Source organism: Somniosus microcephalus, chromosome 32, assembly GCF_052327205.1.
Source record: "Somniosus microcephalus isolate GS21.2 chromosome 32, FLI_Smic_1.0, whole genome shotgun sequence".
In the NCBI taxonomy this organism is placed as follows: domain Eukaryota; kingdom Metazoa; phylum Chordata; class Chondrichthyes; order Squaliformes; family Somniosidae; genus Somniosus; species Somniosus microcephalus.
In genome coordinates this window covers 977936-996776 of record NC_141018.1, presented here as the reverse complement: position 1 = coordinate 996776, position 18841 = coordinate 977936, and the positions used below count along the sequence as shown (strand labels likewise).

General features: G+C 48.2%; 1 protein-coding gene across 1 annotated transcript in view; it reads right to left on the bottom strand.

The window, feature by feature from the left end:
• Positions 1–14671: 14671 nt before the first annotated feature.
• Positions 14672–18841, bottom strand: part of LOC147097234 (putative G protein-coupled receptor 139) — a 49558-nt gene continuing 45388 nt past the window's right edge. The window contains exons 3-4 of the mRNA XM_085971980.1: positions 17636–17744; positions 14672–14698 (exon numbers count right to left, since the gene is read on the bottom strand). Of these exons, the coding sequence (XP_085828106.1) occupies positions 14672–14698; positions 17636–17744 (136 nt within the window). The remainder of the gene's footprint in view (positions 14699–17635; positions 17745–18841) is intronic.

Sequence of the window (18841 nt, the reverse complement as noted above, 5' to 3'; positions counted from 1 at the left end):
CATTCTTTTCGAACAATTTGTGCAGGATTTTCATTGGGCCGTGGAGGCGGGATTGGAGGCTTGGGGGTGGGGGGGGTAAAGATCCTGAAATCAGGGGTCCCGACCCCTTCCCGCCCCCAACCCGACTCCATGCCAGTTTCAAAGGAGGCGGGTACCCGCCCCGCGCTGGGACCCGCCTACCTGAGGTGGGAAGGGAATTAGTGGCAATTAACTGCCTGTTAACAGGTAGTTAACAGGCAGTTTTTAGCCAAATCCCTATTTTTATGGTTGAAGTGTGGGATTCCCGACGGCTCCAATCCACGCCAAGTTAGCGAGGTGGGCCGTCGGGATGAAGGGCTTGGAGGGTTCGAGATGTCCGTTGTTCAGGTCAGTGATGGGTGCATGAGTGCAGAGGTAAGTGTGTTTAGTGTGTGTAAATATATTTCTTAATGCTAAAGGGATCAAAGGATATCAGGAGAAGGCAGGGACAGGGTACTGAGTTTGGATGATCAGCCATGATCTCATTGAATGGCGGAGCAGGCTCGAGGGGCCGAATGGCCTACTCCTGCTCCTATCTTCTATGTTTCTATGTTTTTATGTAAAGTGTTTAAAGAAGTTTTAAATACCTTTACTTACCTTTACATCCTTCCTTCCTTCAGGTCTCGGGAGTCCCTCATCTCACCGGCACAGAAAGCAGAATGGCTGCGAGCTGTCAAAAATTGGAGCATTCAGCTTTCTGTTCTGGGGAGATCTCTAAATCATCCTGAGAGGAAGGAATTAACTTATAATACAGATTGTCAGTGTTTGACAGTTTCAAGCAGCTGTCAAACGCTGATAATTCATCTGTCAAAAGGTCTTGACAGATGAAACATCAATCTGTGACATCACCTGTTGCCGGGTGGCCCTTAATTGGCCTGCTGAGCTTGCTGGGCGGGCTCAACAAGGTCAATCAAGTCAAAAGCGCGTGGGTTGGCTAGAACTCGATGGAGGCGGGACTACAACCCCGAAATTTGTAGTCCCGCCTCCTACCCGACTCCTCAATGAAAATCCAGCCCTTTGAATTTAGAGGGCAGAGTCCAGGCTGAGAATCCCAGTGCCGCACCGCACCACACTGTTGGAGAAACATAGACAGGTAGAAAAATAGAAGCAGGATTAGACCATTCGGCCTTTACAGCCTGCTCCGCCATTCAATATAATCATGACTGATCCTCTATCTCAGTATCATATTCCTGCTCTCTCCCCATACCCCTTGATGCCATTTGTGTCTAGAAATCTATCTACCTCCTTCTTAAATATATGCATTGATTTGACCTCCACAGCCTTGTGTGGTAGAGAATTCCACAGGTTCACCACCCTCTGAGTGAAGAAATTTCTCCTCATCTCAGTCCTAAATGTCCTACCCCGTATCCTGAGACTGTGACCCCTCGTTCTAGACCCCCCAGCCAGGGGAAACATCCTTCCTGCATCCAGTCTGTCTAGCCCTATCAGAATGTTATATGTTACAATGAGATCCCCTCTCATTCTTCTAGTGAATACAGGCCCAGTCGACCCAATCTCTCCTCAAACGACAGTCCTGCCATCCCAGGAATCAATCTGGTGTCATATTACACATGAGACTTTAAACTGAGGTGCCGTTTTTACTACAATCAATTTATAGCTAGGGCGATACCAGTACTGGGAGGTTATACATAGAAACATAGAAGATAGGAGCAGGAGTAGGCCATTCGGCCCCTCGAGCCTGCTCCGTCATTTAATGAGATCATGGCTGAACATCTAAATTCAGTACCCTGTCCCTGCTTTCTCCCAATATCCCTTGATCCCTTTATCCTTAAGAAATATATCTAACTCCTTCTTGAATATATTTAATGAATTGGCATCCACTGTGGTAGAGAATTCCACAGGTTCACCACTCTTTGGGTGAAGAAATTCCTCCTCATCTCAGTCCTAAATGGCTTACCCCTTATCCTTAGACTGTGACCCCTGGTTCTGGACTCCCCCACCATCGGGAACATCCTTCCTGCATCTAGTCTGTCTAGTCCTGTTAGAATTTTATAAGTTTCAATGAGATCCCTCTCATTCTTCTAAACTCTAGCGAGTATAAGCCCAATCGACCCAATCTCTCCTCATACATCATTCCTGCCATCCCAGGTATCAGTCTGGTGAATCTTCGCTGCACTCCTTCCATGGCAAGAACATCCTTCCTCAGATAAGGCGACCAAAACTGCACACAGTACTCAAGATGTGGTCTCACCAAGGCCCTGTACAACTGCAGCAAGACATCCTTGTTCTTGTACTCGAACCCTCTTGCTACAAAGGCCAGCATACCATTTGCCTTCTTAACCGCCTGCTTACCCTCAGCAACTGGTGCACAAGGACACCCAGGTCTCGTTGCACTTCCCCTTCTCCCAATCTATTGCTGTGCAGATAATAATCTGCCTTCCTGTTTTTGCCACCAAAAGCGGAACTATCAGCCCGCAGAGGCCCTTCACCAGGGCAGGCGTCCGATCTGTCAAGAACGTTCTTGGCCGATCGGAAATACCGGTTTTCAGCGCATGCACTTGGCATGCCTGAAACCGGCATTACCGATGTCCCTGCAGGTGTGGACACAGTGCGTAAACACCCGTCGGGATCGGAATCGGCCCATCATCTTTAAGGTGATGAGAGTGCTAGAGAGGCGGAGAGGTGTACAGGGTGAATAAAAAAGCTGGGGATCAAGGCAGCTGAAACATGGTGGAAAGATGAAAATCGTAATGAACAAGAGGTCAGAGTTGCAGGAGCACAGAGATCTTGGAATTTTCTAAGCATGGAGGATGTTTCAGAGATATGCATCGTGACAGTGTAAAAGGTCAGGGGTTGTAGGCCAGGCAGCGATTGGACGATCGTTTTGTGGATCACCTCCGTTCAGTCCGTAAACTTGATCCCGAGCTACCGGTCGCCTGTCACTTTAATTCTCCACTCCACGTCCATCTGGTCTCTCCGTCCTCGGCCTTTTACACTGTTCCAATGAAGCTCAACGTAAGCTGGAGGAACAGCAACTCATCTTTCGATTAGGCACTTTACAGCCTTCTGGACTCGACAATGAGTTAAAAATTTCAGACCATAACCTCTGCCTCTAGTTTTCTTTAAATTTTATTTATTTTTCTCTCAGATGGCAGCTGTTCATGATTCGGCCATTGCCATTTACACCTCATATAGGCTTTCTTTTGCTTCTTAACTTGTCCCAGTACCACCTCATGTTGCCTTGCATCATCATCCCTTTTGTCATTTAATTTCTCCTGCCTTCCATCCTATCACTGACCTTCCCCTTTGTTCATTCCTCCCCTCCTCTGTCTTGTTGCAGTTGTACAGGGCCTTGGTGAGACCACACCTTGAGTATTATGTGCAGTTTTGGTCGCCTTATCTGAGGAAGGACGTTCTTGCCATGGAGGGAGTGCAGCGAAGATTCACCAGGCTGATACCTGGGATGGCAGGAATGACGTATGAGGAGAGATTGGGTCGATTGGGCTTGTACTCGCTGGAGTTTAGAAGAATGAGAGGGGATCTCATTGAAACTTATAAAATTCTGACAGGACTGGAGAGACTAGATGCAGGAAGGATGTTCCCAATGGTCGGGGAGTCCAGAACCAGGGGTCACAGTCTAAGGATAAGGGGTAAGCCATTTAGGACAGAAATGAGGAGGAATTTCTTCACCCAGAGAGTGGTGAACCTGTTGAAGTCTCTACCACAGAAGGCAGTGGAGGCCAATTCATTAAATATATTCAAGAAGGAGTTGGATATATTTCTTAAGGCTAAAGGGATCAAGGGATATGGGGAGAAAGCAGGGACAGGGTACTGAATTTGGATGATCAGCCATGATCTCATTAAATGGCGGAGCAGGCTTGAGGGGCCGAATGGCCGACTCCTGCTCCTATCGTCTATGTTTCTATGTTTCTATGTTTACTGCCTTTCCCTGCCTCTGCACTTGCTTAGAAATCTGTTAAATCTCTAACTTTTTCCAGTTCTGACGAAGGGTTATTGACCTGAAACGTTAACTCTGTTTCTCTCTCTCTACAGATGCTGCCTGACTTGCTGAGTATTTCCAGCATTTTCTGTTTTTGACTTCATATTAGCAATTTAATTGGGCTGAGCGGAGGATCATAGCTGGCAATGACCATCTGGTGTAGGATAGGTTACTTAGACTAAACATCCGTAAGACAAAAGTCCTCTACCAACCTGCCCCCGCCACACAGTGCTGCCCACTGATTATCAAAATCCACGATAAGTCCTTGGACACTGTGGACCACTTTCCATACCTCGGGAGCCGACTGTCAACAAGGGCAGACGTCAATGACAAAGTCCAACACCGCCTTCAGTGTGCCAGTGCAGCCTTCGGTCGCCTGTGGAGGAGAGTGTTTGAAGACCAGGACCTCAAACCCGGCACTAAGCTCATGGTCAACAGGGCAGCAGTGATACCCGCCCTGCTGTATGCCTCAGAGTCATGGGCCATGTACAGTAGACACCTCAAAACACTGGAGAGGTACCACCAACGCTGCCTCCGCAAGATCCTGCAAATCCATTGGCAGGATAGGGGCACCAACGTCAGTGTTCTTGCTCAGGCCAACATCCCCAGCATCGAAGCTTTGACGAGGCTCAATCAGCTCCGATGGACAGGTCACATTGTCCGCATGCCCGATACGAGACTCCCAAAATAAGCACTCTACTCGAAGCTCTGGCACGGCAAGAGAGCCCCGGGTGGGCAGAGGAAACGCTTCAAGGACACCCTCAAAGCCTCCTTGAAAAAGTGTAACATCCCCACTGACACCTGGGAATCCCTGGCCCAAGACCGCACAAAGTGGAGGAGAAGCATCCGGGAAGGCGCCGAACACGAGTCTCTTCGCCGGGAACAAGCGTGAAGCCAAGCGCAGGCAGCGCAAGGAGCGCACATCAACCCAAGCACTCCACCCACCCGCCCCTTCAACCATCGTCTGCCCCACCTGTGACAGAGACTGTAGGTCCCGCATTGGACTCATCAGTCACCTGCAAACTTATTCTTAATGTGGAAGCAAGTCATCCTCGTTTCCGAGGGACTGCCTAAGAAGGAGAAGATAGGATAGGATACTAGCAGAAGGCTAGGGCTTGAGCCCAAGCATATGGAAAGTGGAGGATCGGAGTCCGGACAGGAGAGCATTGGACTTTTTAAGCCTGCATGTGACAAAGCCATGGATCAGGGTTTTAGCTGTGAAGATATCAGCAGCAACCTCAGTTCGGTAGTCAGACCTGTGGAGCCGAGTCGGATACACAGACAGTGAAATAATATTTCATAACAGTGATAACCAATAAATACATTGAAATTCCAGTTAAACTGAACCATGTTATTGGGAAGGCAGGTCGTTGTGGTGCCTTCTTATAAAACTAGGACCGTGAGCAACCTCATTATCAATCACTGAAAACACATTCATCAAAATTATTCCTGGACAGGTCAGTTCACAACATGAGGGACGGAGGGACCTGGGAGTTAATGTGCATAGGTCCCTGAAGGTGGTGGGACCTATTGAGAGAGTGGTCAAAAAAGCATATGGGATCTTGGGCTTCATACATAGAGGTATTGGCCCAGTAATTCAGGTCCAAATGCGTGAGTATGGTCTGGGTACTCACGCATCTGGCCGGATGAAACGCCGGCGTTCAGGAAACACCGTGCATGCGGAGAACGCCGGCATTTCCGGTCCTCTGAACGAAGGGGTTCAGAGGCACAGCGCGTGCGACTGCACAGGCAGCGCGTGTGCAGTGAACTTCGTCGATTTCATTCATGGATTCAGTGAGGGTAAGTCCTTACAAGTTACACTTGAAAAAAGCATGTGTAAAGTTGCTCCAAGGCTGCGGAGGAAGATATATTTTATCGTGGAGCTTCTGAAAGGCAATATTTTTGTTTGGGAAAGGGAGGAAAGTTATTTTAAGAAATGCTGAGGTTAGTTTTAAAGTTTAAATTTTTTTTTTAAAACGGGTTTTCAGTACGGTAGGTAGAAGGAGCAATTGTGGCTGTGTGAATTGAATGTGAGAATGAGTGTTCTAAAATGAGTAATGTAACATTTCCAACACTTTTAAGAAAGAAACTTTTCATCAGTAATAAGTAATTATGTATGTTTGTCCGCATATATTCCTTTACGTATATGTATGTATGTTTTATATTCCTTTACTTATGTGTATGAATGTATGTTTTTAATTATGATTTTCCAATAAGTTACTTTCTCTGCAAGTCATAATTAAATACATACATTCATACACATAAGTAAAGGAATATATACATACACGCAAAGGAACATATACAGACATTTGGAAGGGAATTACTGGGCCAACATTTTACATGTCAATAAAGTGAAAAATTTAACAATTGCACGATTTGCCCCCTCGCATCTGCGACTGAGGGTCCAAGGAGGTGCATTGCGCAACAGGTCATCGTCGTACGTATCCTCACACTGTTCCCTTTCGGGAACTGTATGAAGTGGTGGAAGGATTTCTGGCCACGTTAACACTCCTTCCGTGACCATAACCATCTTCATACCAGCCATTAGGGTGGTTAGTCCTATGGCGTGAGGGTTTTACGGGCTCCCACAACCCATCTGAGGGGGGGGGCCACCCACACCCGCGGACGCAAGTATCCCGCTGGATGTCCACCCAGAATTTATAGTTGGAGCTCCGACTCCACTTGCCGGGACTGTCTGGAGCGGGGTTCGAAACCCTACTCCTTCTGGCCCAGCGGCGGGGATGCTTACCACTACGCAAAAGGCCCACTCCGCGCAAAAGGTGACACCCATACGTTTCCTGCGCCTTTTCCCTCCCCGTGACTGGAGCCCTATGCTGCCACTTGAAAGACCAAGCTATCATCTGTCCTTTTTGCGGCGCCTTTGACTTCTCATTACCAATGATGAGCAGGCGCTGTGCCTCCACCTCGTTGAGGAGATTGCTGAGGTCATCATCAGTTCAATTGTGAGTTCTTTTAATGCCGTGAATTGTGCTCATTCCAGCCATTTCACGTTGCTAATTGGATTGGGCCTTTGGCGTAGCGGTAGGATCCCCGCCGCTGGGCCAGACGGGGTAGGGTTTCGAACCTCGCTCCAGACAGTCCCGGCAAGTGGAGTCGGAGCTCCGGCTCTAAATTCTGGGTTGACATCCAGTGGGATATTTGCGTCCGTGGGTGTGGGTGGCCCCCCCTCCTTGTATAGCTTGTGGGAGCCCGTAAAACCCTCCCGCCATAGGACTAACCACCCTAATGGCTGGTTCAAAGATGGTTATGGTCACGGAATGAGTGTTAATTGTAAAGTCTGTGGGTTGTATAGCAAAGTAATACACAGACTACAAGAGTAACTTAAACAGGACTTTACTATTCGAAGGTCAGGGCGAATCTGCCCAATAAATCCTGACACAGCACTTATATACTGGTGTGGTCACCGTCAGTATTACAGTATACAGCAGCCAAGATAAAGTAGTGCCACACCTAAAATAGTTCTCTTAAAGGTGAACGGTTACATACAATAGTTCTCTTAAAGGTAGAACAGTTACATACACAACAATCCTCCTTTTTTAGCTTACAACATACTTATTCCCCATTAACCATATCATTAGAACATATATACAAATTATGTAAAACAGTTCACAGATTCAGTCTCTCTGGAGGTCTCCTGACTCTGTCCGGATAACGCCTCGGTGGTGTAGTAGTTTTCGGCGGGGTAGTAGGTTCTTCCGGCAAGGCCGATTCAGCTTGAAGGACAGTTTCAGGATCATCTGATTCCAGTATTACCAGATCGGAGGTAGGTGCTCTGGGTATCTCTGTTTCTACATTAGCCGTGTAAGGTTGTGGAGTAGGTTGGCTCTTTGTGGATGACCCTATGATCTGGTCAACATGGCACCTTATTATGCTGTCACCAATGTCCACTGTATACAGCAGCGGCCCTAGCCTTTTTACAATAGTTCCAGGCTGCCATTTCTCGGTACGGTAGTCCTGGGCCAAAACTTGTTGACCTGTCTGAAAAGATCTAGTTGGCCTTTCATTCATGCCCTGGAATTGCCGGTTCTCTATGTCCCTTCTGACGTTTGGCTTAATCAAATCCAGCCGGCATCTTAGTCTTCTATTGAAAAACATCATGGCGGGAGTTTGATTTGTGACCGCATGTGTTGCATTCCTGTACGCCAACAAGAAGTTATCTACCGTATGTTGTAAGTTGATGTTCTCATTACCCATGGCCTTTATGGCCTTCTTGAAGGTCTGGACAAACCTTTCAGCTAAGCCATTGGTGGCGGGATGGTATGGGGCTGACGTGTAGTGCTTGACCCCATTGCTTTTTAAGAACTTCCTGAATTCTTCGGACACAAATTGTGGTCCATTATCAGAACAGACCTGTTCCGGCAGCCCATTCCTGGCAAACATGGTCCTTAATACTGTGATGGTTTTTTCCGTGGTGGTGGAGGACATCTTTATTACCTCCGGCCACTTGGAGTGTGCATCCACCGCTATTAGAAACATTGAGTCCATAAATGGACCAGCAAAGTCGATGTGTACCCTTTGCCAAGGAGATGAGGGCCACTCCCATGGATGCAGAGGAGCTTGTGGTGGCGCGTTTTGGACCTTCTGGCATCCTAGACAACTCTTGGTTATTTCCTCGATGTCTCCATCAATACCTGGCCACCACATAAACGCTCTTGCTACGTTCTTCATTTTCACTCCACCCAGATGCCCCTCGTGAAGTTCCTTTAGCACCTTATGCTGAAGTTTGGGTGGAATCACCACTCTCGATCCACACATCAAGGTTCCTCGGCACACTGACAGCTGTTCTTTCCGTTGCGAAAATGCTGGCAGTGTTGGTTCGCCATGTGCTGGCCATCCCTCCACTGTTAGATCGTAGACCCGTGAGAGAGTCGAGTCATTTCTTGTTTCATTCTCGATCATCGAATTGGTTACTGGTAGACATTCTACTATGGATGAGTGGAACATCTCTACTGGGTCCATTGTAGTTGCCTCTTCTACTACCGGCAACGGTAGGCGCGATAACCCATCAGCATTTCCATGCTGTTTGGAGCTTTTGTATTCAATGTCATATTGGTGTGCCCCAAGTAACACGGACCACCTCTGTAACCTTTGCGCTGTCATAGTGGAAACGGCCTTGTTAGGGTTGAATATGGACACCAACGGCTGGTGGTCTGTCAGTAATGTGAACTTCTTGCCCTGCAGGTAATGATTGAATTTCTTTACTCCCCACACAAGGCTGAGGGCCTCCCTGTCTATCTGAGCGTAATTTCGCTCCGCGGAGGTCAACGATCGGGACGCAAATGCGATTGGCCTTTCCGAGCCATTTGGTAACTTGTGTGAAAGTACTGCTCCAATTCCATAAGGGGAAGCATCACAAGCTAGACGAAGAGGTAACGTTGGGTTGAAATGAGCCAACACTTCCTCAGAGGTAATCAACGCCTTGCTTCTGCGAAAGGCCTTTTTACAGTCCTCGCTCCACTTCCATGGCACTTCTTTCCGTAACAGAGCATTGAGCGGATGTAGCACCGTGGATAAATTTGGCAGAAACTTGTGATAATAATTAATCAACCCCAGAAACGATCTCAACTGTGAAACGTTTTCCGGAGCGGGGGCCTTCACGACAGCTTTTATCTTGTCAGGCGACTTGTGCAGCCCCTCTTGGTCAATGACATGACCGCAGTACGAGATCCGTTTCTGGAAGAACTCACATTTCTGGCGATTAACTCGAAAGCCATATTCCTTCAACCTGGTGAGCACCAGTTTCAAATTTGTGAGGTGTTCCTCCTCGTCTTCTCCCGTAATCAGGATATCGTCCAAGTAACACTGCGTGCTTGGAACACCTTGTAAGACCTGCTCCATTGCCCTCTGCCAAATTGCTGGAGCCGAAGCTACTCCAAAAACCAGTCTATTATAACGATACAAGCCTCTGTGCGTGTTGATTGTGAGATACTGGCGCGACTCTTCCTCGACTTCCATTTGTAAGTATGCCTGTGCCAGGTCTATCTTGGTGAAGTGTTGCCCGCCAGACAATGAAGCAAAGGTATCCTCAATCCGCGGAAGCGGGTATTGTACCGTGTGAAGCACCGGATTAACTGTGATCTTGAAATCTCCGCAGATGCGGACCTTCCCCAGTCCCCCTGGCTTGTTACTTGATGAAGACTTCATGACGGGAACAATGGGCATGGCCCACTCACTCCAGTCCACCTTAGATAGTACCCCTGAACGTTCAAGCTCTTCCAGTTCTGCCTCCACAGCAGGTCGTATCGCGTAAGGTACCGATCTGGCTTTGAAAAATTTTGGGCTTGCATGTTCTGCAATCTTGATTTTTGCTTTAATTCCTCTCAGTGTTCCCAGTCCTTGCTGGAATACCTCTTTAGCTTCGTCCAATATTCTGGACAACCGTTCAGGTTTGACCTCTTCCTTCCCAGAATCTACCGTCATTGTGTTTAGTGAATGCCAGTCTATCTTTATTTTCCTGATCCACTCCCGTCCCAGAAGTGGTGGACCTCCCTCGGGCAGCACATACAAGTCCATCCTTTGGTGATCTTTGTCTTTGTATCTCACCTTGACTTCTATCTTTCCGATGGGGTATACTTTGTGCCCCGTGTATGTCTGCAATACTATCTCCGTATCCCGTAGGGGAATATGTTTGAATAACTTTTTGTAATCATGCTTATTCATGACCGTCAACGCCGACCCGGTGTCCACTTCCATCTTCACTTGGACTTTTGCAATCTGTAGTGTGATCCAGATAGTTTGTCGGTCAGCTTCTTTACTCACATTATGAATCCTCAGACTACCCAGTGCCTTGCTGTTGGAGTCTGAGTCCGAATTCTGTTCATCTGGACTCTTCCCAGTCACCTCATGTACCTTTCTGTACTTCTTCTGCGGTGACTTATTATTGTTGTTCTTCTTTCCTGACCGGCATACCTTAGCTATGTGGCCAAGCTTGCCACATTTCCTACAGTCCTGGTTTTTAACCCAGCATTGGTTCTGGTCATGTGTTGTCTTCCCACAACGAGAACATTTCGTTGTACCCGAAGTCATTTGATCCACACTGAGTACCGCTGTCTTCCGCTGCATTTCCGCCGTGCCTCTCGCTGCGGCTTCGTGCGATGCTGCAATAAGGACAGCCTTATCAAGTGTAAGATCGTTCTCTTCGAGTAGTCGTTTTTGCGTTCCTTCCTTCGACAATCCACACACGAACTTGCCTCGCAATGCCTCTGTCAGATTTCCTCTAAACTGGCAGTATTTCGCTAGTCTACGCAGCTCGACCAAGTACTCCGCGTTGCTTTCCTCTTTTCGTTGCGTTCTCCAGTAAAATTTAGACCGTTCCGCTAACATCAGCGGTACGGGGTTAAAATGATCCTTCAGGACAGCAACAATATTATCGAAAGACTGATCCGCCGGTTTAGCTGGTGATAGAAGATGCTTCAATAACCCGTATGTCCTCGCACCCATTGAGTTTAATAAGGTTAGAGCTTTTTCATAATTTGCTATCTTATTAGCCGTACAATATATCTCGATGCATTCTACATACGTGGGCCAGTCTTCCACCTCGGCATTGAAACCATTGCTGTTACTATGCTTAGGCATCTTCACACTCTTCCTGAGAAACAACAACAATATTCTTTAACTATTTTTTTCCAGATGGCGGTTTTCCGCGCTTATCTTCTTTCCCCACCCACTTTAAAAATGGCGGTTCCCGCTTCTGTCTTCTTCCCCGCCTACTGACGGCTTCCCGCGTTTCTTCCCCTGGCAGGAGGGGTAAGCTTCCCTCGGGCGACGGCCGCTGGCTTTCGGGTTTGCAGCCTGCGCGTCGGCTTCAGCGCGTTCCCTTCTCTCGGCAGGGCAGCCGGTGCTGGGTACAACCCGTTGGCGGCGAACAGTTCCAGCCGCTGGGCTGGATGTCGCTCAGCCTTCCTCGCTCGGGCTCTGTCTCTCCCGCTCGCTCGGGCTCCCAATCGCGCCTCCAGCCCTCTCGCAGTCCGGTGCTTCCCTCCCCGGCTGCGGCTACGTTCTCCGCGGTTTATTTATTTTATATCGTCCCGCGCCTTACGATCCGGTCGCAGCGCTTCGTGGCCTCAATCACTGTCTGGCCTTTTTCACCCCAATCGCGCCTCCCAGCTTCTCGCAGTCCGGTGCTTTCCTCCCCGGCTGCGGCTGCGTTCTCCGCGGTTTATTTATTTTTATCTCTTCCCGCGCCTTACGATCCGGTCGCAGCGCTTCGTGGCCTCAGTCATTGTCTGGCCTTTTTCACCCCAATCGCGCCTCCCAGCTTCTCGCAGTCCGGTGCTTTCCTCCCCAGCTGTGGCTGAGTTCTCCGTGGCTTATTTATGTTTATATCTTCCCGCGCCTTACGGTCCCGGTTGCAGCGCCTCGTGGTCGCGGTATTTGTCCGGCCTTTTTCGCCGTCGCGGTCTAGTCGTCTCACGACGCTCCCCAGCCCGCTTGTACCGCGGCTTCTGCTCCACGCTGCCCCAGTCTCAGCGCCTCTGGGCCCGACTTCTGTCCGGCTCCTTTCCCCCTCGACCGTGGTCGAGTGCACCGCCCTTATCCTCCGTTTATTTGTTTCTATTTTCCCTTTACTCACAGTCACCGTGGCCGACTTGCTTCTCGTGTTGATCAGCTCACTCACCACCGTGGCAGAAGGGACAATCCGTGCCTGTTGCTGATGGAAGACTTCGTGTTTGAAATCTTCCTCCTTTCTTGGTCTGCAGACTCGAGTTTTCTCTCAGCAAAACGACGAGGGCGGGTGCCTCTTCTCGACGCTCGTTTACTTCTTCAGAAGTATTGTTGCCGCAGGGTAAGATCCCATCCTCGTCGCCACTGTAAAGTCTGTGGGTTGTATAGCGAAGTAACACACAGACTACAAGAGTAACTTAAACAGGACTTTACTATTCGAAGGTCAGGGCGAATCTGCCCAATAAATCCTGACACAGCACTTATATACTGGTGTGGTCACCGTCGGTATTACAGTATACAGCAGCCAAGATAAAGTAGTGCCACACCTAAAATAGTTCTCTTAAAGGTGAACGGTTACATACAATAGTTCTCTTAAAGGTAGAACAGTTACATACACTACATTAATCACGGCCATAAATCCTTCCACCACTTCATACAGTTCCCCAAAGGGAACAGTGTGAAGACACGTATGACGACGACATTGCTAAATAAATAAATGGAATAAAAAAAATTATTTTAGGGCTTTTAAAAGTCTTTAAATTGCTTTAATTCTGTTTAAAACTACTTCAGATTCTTCAAAATAATGTAAACGTTTTTAAAAGTTTATAAAAGTTACCAAAAGCTTCATAAAAATGCCAAAAACCTATTTAAAATGCTGCTTTGCATGTAAAAATGCTTAGCAGCTTGTGAGAAACATTGGGGGCGTGTCCTATTAAACTGAGACCTCAAGGGGCGTGTCTCACTTGCACAGCGCGCTCCAGGCTTCGCGCTGGCTGCACTCCTGGGCGGCGTGACGTCAAATGCTGCCCGGGATTCTTCTGTTTCAAAATGGAATTCCAGGCGTCCCTGGAGGTGAAATGTCAGCGCGTCGGGTAAGTGCATATCAGGGGCTTGCACGCACGGCAAGCCACCGACCCGAATTACTGCCCCATTGAGTACAAAAGTAGAGAAGTTATGCTGAACCTTTATAAAGCGCTGGTTAGGCCACAACTGGAGTATTGCGTCCAGTTCTGGTCACCACACTGTAGGAAGGATGTGAAGGCCCTTGAGAGGGTGCAGAGGAGATTTACCAGCATGGTTCCGGGGATTGGGGATCATAGCTATAAAGACAGGTTGGAGAAGCTGGATTTATTTTCATTAGAGCAAAGGAGGTTGAGGGGTGATTTGATGGAGGTGTACAAGATTATGATGGGTTTGGATAGGCTAGACGGGGAAAGGCTGTTCCCACTAGCTGATGGTACAAGGACTAGGGGACACAGATTTAAGGTTTTGGGCAAGAGATACAGGGGGGACGTGAGGAAAAACTTTTTTACGCAGCGAGTGGTGAGGACCTGGAACTCGCTGCCGACGGAAGTGGTTGAAGTGGAGACACTCAATGTTTTCAAGGGGAGACTGGATAGGCACTTGAGGGAAATAAACTTGCAGGGCTACGGGGATAGAGCGGGGGAATGGGACTGACTGGATTGCTCTACAGAGAGCCGGCACGGACTCGATAGGCTGAATGGCCTCCTTCTGTGACGTATGACTCCATGACTCTATGATGCAACGTGGAACAGTACCAGAGAGGGAGAAGGGCTCGGGAACGAGGTAAAGAGTTCTGGCTGGGTTCTAACAGAATAGAGTTGGTCTTCCCAATATTTAGCTGGAGGAAGTTGTGGGTGAGCCAGTGCAGGAGGTCAGAGAAGCAACCTGTCAATCCGGAGGCAGTTGAGGCATCAATTGAGATGGAGGAAAGATAGATTTGGGTGTCGGCAGCGTGCTTAAGAAACCTGCAACAATGTTTCCAGACGATGTCACCACGGGAGAGCTAATGGATGGTCACCGCCATCGTGTTAAAGAAGTCCATGAGGTGTTCTAACTTATTGTTGGAGTTGGATATGCAAGGTGCACGGAAGAGGAGCTGGGCGAGAGCATCATTATTTATTATTTTTTATTATATATATATATAACGTCATAGATATTTTAAATTCATATCATTCATTAAATTTATGCCTTCACCTGTGTCTCTTAATTTTCGTTGTAATAATTCCATTTCTGAAAAGAAACAGAAAAACAATTCTCAAATTCTCCAACTCCTTTGGTTTGGGATTAATAACGTCGGATTTGGTCATAGAAACATAGAAACATAGAAAAGAGGAGCAACAGTAGGCCATTCGGCCCCTCGAGCCTGCTCCGCCATTCAATGAGATCATGGCTGATCATCCAAATTCAGTGCCCTGTCCCTGCCTTCTCCCCATATCCCTTGATCCCTTTAGCATTAAGGAATATATCCAACTCCTTCTTGAATATATTTAATGAATTGGCCTCAACTGCCTTCTGTGGTAGAGAATTCCACAGGTTCACCACTCTCTGGGTGAAAAAATTCCTCCTCATTTCTGTCCTAAATGGCTTACCCCTTATCCTTAGACTGTGACCCCTGGTTCTGGACTCCCCGGCCATTGGGAACATCCTTCCTGTATCTAGTCTGTCCAGTCCTGTCAGAAATTCATAAGTTTCAATGAGATCCCTTCTCATTCTTCTAAACTCCAGTGAGTATAAGCCCAATCGACCCAATCTCTCCTCATACATCATTCCTGCCATCCCAGGTATCAGCCTGGTGAATCTTCGCTGCACTCCTTCCACGGCAAGATCATCCTTCCTCAGATAAGGCGACCAAAACTGCACACAATACTCAAGATGTGGTCTCACCAAGGCCCTGTACAACTGCAGCAAGACATCCTTGTTCCTGTACACAAATCCTCTCCCTATGAAGGCCAACATACCATTTGCCTTCTTAACCGCCTGCTGCACCTGCATGCTTACCTTCAGCGACTGGTGCACAAGGACACCCAGGTCTCGTTGCACTTCCCCTTTTCCCAATCTATTGCTGTTCAGATAATAACCTGCCTTCCTGTTTTTGACACCAAAGTGGATAACCTCGCATTTATCCATGTTATACTGCATCTGCCATGCTTCTGCCCAATCATCCAACCTGTCCGAATCATACTGGAGTTTCTCGGCATCCTCCTCACAGCACACACACCCACCCAGCTTTGTGTCATCTGCAAACTTGGAGATATTACATCTAGTTCCCTCGTCCAGATCATTGATATATATTGGGGAAACCAATTTGTTCGTAGCACTTTCGCCTTTGTGTCAGAAGGACGTGGGTTCCAGACTCTCCCCTGAGGTTTGAATGCATAATCCAGGCTGCCAATCCCAATGACATTATCGAGGGAGAGCTGCACTGCCGGAGGTGCTGTCATTCAGGTGAGATGTTAAACTGATGCCCCGTCTCCCCTCTCAGATGAAAGTGAAAGATCCCATGGCATTATTTTGGAAACGAACAGGTGAAATCTCACTCAACCAGCGTCTCCAACAACAGATTACCTGGCCATCTCCAATTACTGGAGAGGTACCACCAAAGCTGCCTCCGCAAGATCCTGCAAATCCATTGGCAGGATAGGCGCACCAACGTCAGTGTTCTCAGTCAGGCCAACATCCCCAGCATCGAAGCTTTGACCACGCTCAATCAGCTCCGATGGATGGGTCACATTGTCCGCATGCTCGATACGAGACTCCCAAAACAAGCGCTCTACTCGGAGCTCCGGCACGGCATGGGAGCCCCAGGTGGGCAGAGGAAACGCTTCAAGGACACCCTCAAAGCCTCCTTGAAAAAGTGCGACATCCCCACTGACACCTGGGAATCCCTGGCCCAAGACCGCACAAAGTGGAGGAGAAGCATCCGGGCAGGCGCCAAACACCTCGAGTCTCTGCATCAGGAGCAAGCGGAAGCCAAGCGCAGGCAGCGCAAGGAGCGCACGTCAACCCAAGCACCCCACCCACCCGCCCCTTCAACCACCGTCTGCCCCACCTGTGACAGAGACTGTAGGTCCCGCATTGGACTCATCAGTCACCTGAGAATTCATTTTTAATGTGGAAGCAAGTCGTCCTCAGTTCCGAGGGACTGCCTAAGAGCGGGAGAGTGCTACTGGCCATCATCCCATTTATATTTGTGAGGTCGTGCTGTGCACAAACCAGATGCGTCGTCACCCAAATTACAACAGTGATTAGACTTGAAAAGTAATGCATTGGTTGTAATGGGCTTTAAAACTTTCTGAGGTGGTACAGGCGCTATATCAATGCGAATCTTTGTTTGTTTCTTATCCCTACTTCTAGCTCCATGCTGGGCAATGGAAATTTAACTCCGGACCGAAAAATGGGCCTGTACATTATCGCAGCCTGTTTGGCACCCCGCTTGATTTACTCTGTCAAGCCTTTCCTTTCTTAGGCTGAAACACAAGCCTTTCTTTATTTTCCCTTGCCTGTCCTCGTGAGCTGTAGAATCTCACCTTATCTTGGAGACATAGGGCGCGATCTTGCCAGCCCGGGGCAGGCGGGTATGGAGGCGGGACTGCCGGGAAAATGGCAGAATCTGGGGGCGGGCGCCCAACCCGCCTCAGTGGCATCTTGCCATCCCGCGCCAGGTCCCGTCTCCTTGGAGGGGTCGGGTGGAGGGATTACAGCCACTTAACTGCCTCTTAACAGGTAGTTAAGAGGCAGAAAACAAGCTTATCCCCATTTTGCCCCCCACAAGTGCCGGCTTTCCATAGGCTCTCAACCCCACCATGGACACCGAGGTGAGTAGTGGGCCTGCAGGGGTCAGAGGGGTGCAGAAGTGCACTGTGGAGGTAAGTGATGGGTGCAAGTGTGGAGGGGTGCGGATGTGAGGTAAGTAGAAAGTATAAGAAAAATTGTGTCGCGAATCTTATTCATGAAGAAACGACTCAAGGAGTAACACTGGGCGGCTAGCTGGTGGCGCCAGCCAAGGAGTATCAATACTCTGGCGTGGGCCCAGCTTGCTCAGGACATTTTTGTAACCAGGAATTGGTGATGTGACTAGAATCTCATGGTTGTGAAACAGTTGATTAAAGCCTTGTTTTATACTCAAACCAAGTGATTAATAGTCCTTTTACATCAAAGTGTACTTACCTTTGATTCTTCCTGCAGGCTCCAGTTGGTGGGTATGCGGAGTGTCTCGCACCTCCACAATAGAGATGCTGAGATTCTGTAGTCCCTCAATGCAACAACCATCTCGTTTCTGCAAAAGGAAGAGGTTTAATGAGGTCTTCAATTCAAGACCTCATCAAACTACAGAGAATGTCACCATTGGTAAACATCGCAGAGCTGTCAGATGATGACAGTTCATCTGTCAAATATTCTTGACAGATGAAAGGTCATACATTGACGTTCTCTCTACCACCTTCAAAAAAGGTGGTAGAGAGAAAACAGGGAATTACAGACTGGTAAGCCTGACATCGGTAGTGGGGAAAATGCTAGAGTCCATTATAAAAGATGTAATAGCAGAGCACTTGGAAAACAGTGACAGGATCAGACAAAGTCAACATGGATTTACAAAAGGTAAATCGTGCTTGACTAATCTCCTGGAATTTTTTGAGGATGTAACTGGTAAAATAGATAAGGGAGAACCAGTGGATGTGGTGTATTTGGACTTTCAAAAGGTCCTGCATAAGAGATTAGCGTGTAAAGTTAAGGCACATGGGATTGGGGGCAAGGTATTGACTTGGATAGAGAACTGGTTGGCAGACAGAAAGCAAAGAGTTGGAATAAACGGGTCTTTTTCCGAGTGGCAGGCAGTGACTAGTGGGGTACCGCAGGGATCGGTCCTTGGACCCCAGCTATTCACAATATATATTAATGATCTAGACAAGGGAACTAGATGTAATATCTCCAAGTTTGCAGACGAGACAAAGCTGGGTGGGCGTCTGTGCTGTGAGGAGGATGCCGAGAAACGCCAGTATGATTTGGACAGGTTGGGTGATTGGGCAGAAGCATGGCAGATGCAATATAACGTGGATATCCACTTTGGTGCCAAAAACAGGAAGGCAGATTATTATCTGAATGGCAATAGATTGGGAGAAGGGGAAGTGCAATGAGACCTGGGTGTCCTTGTGCACCAGTCGCTGAAGGTAAGCATGCAGGTGCAGCCGGCGGTTAAGAAGGCAAATGGTATGTTGGCCTTCGTAGCGAGAGTGTTTGAGTACAGGAACAAGGGTGTCTTGCTACAGTTGTACAGGGCCTTGGTGAGACCACACCTTGAGTATTGTGTGCCGTTTTGGTCGCCTTATCTGAGGAAGTATGTTCTTCCCATGGAGGGAGTTCCGCGAATATTCACCA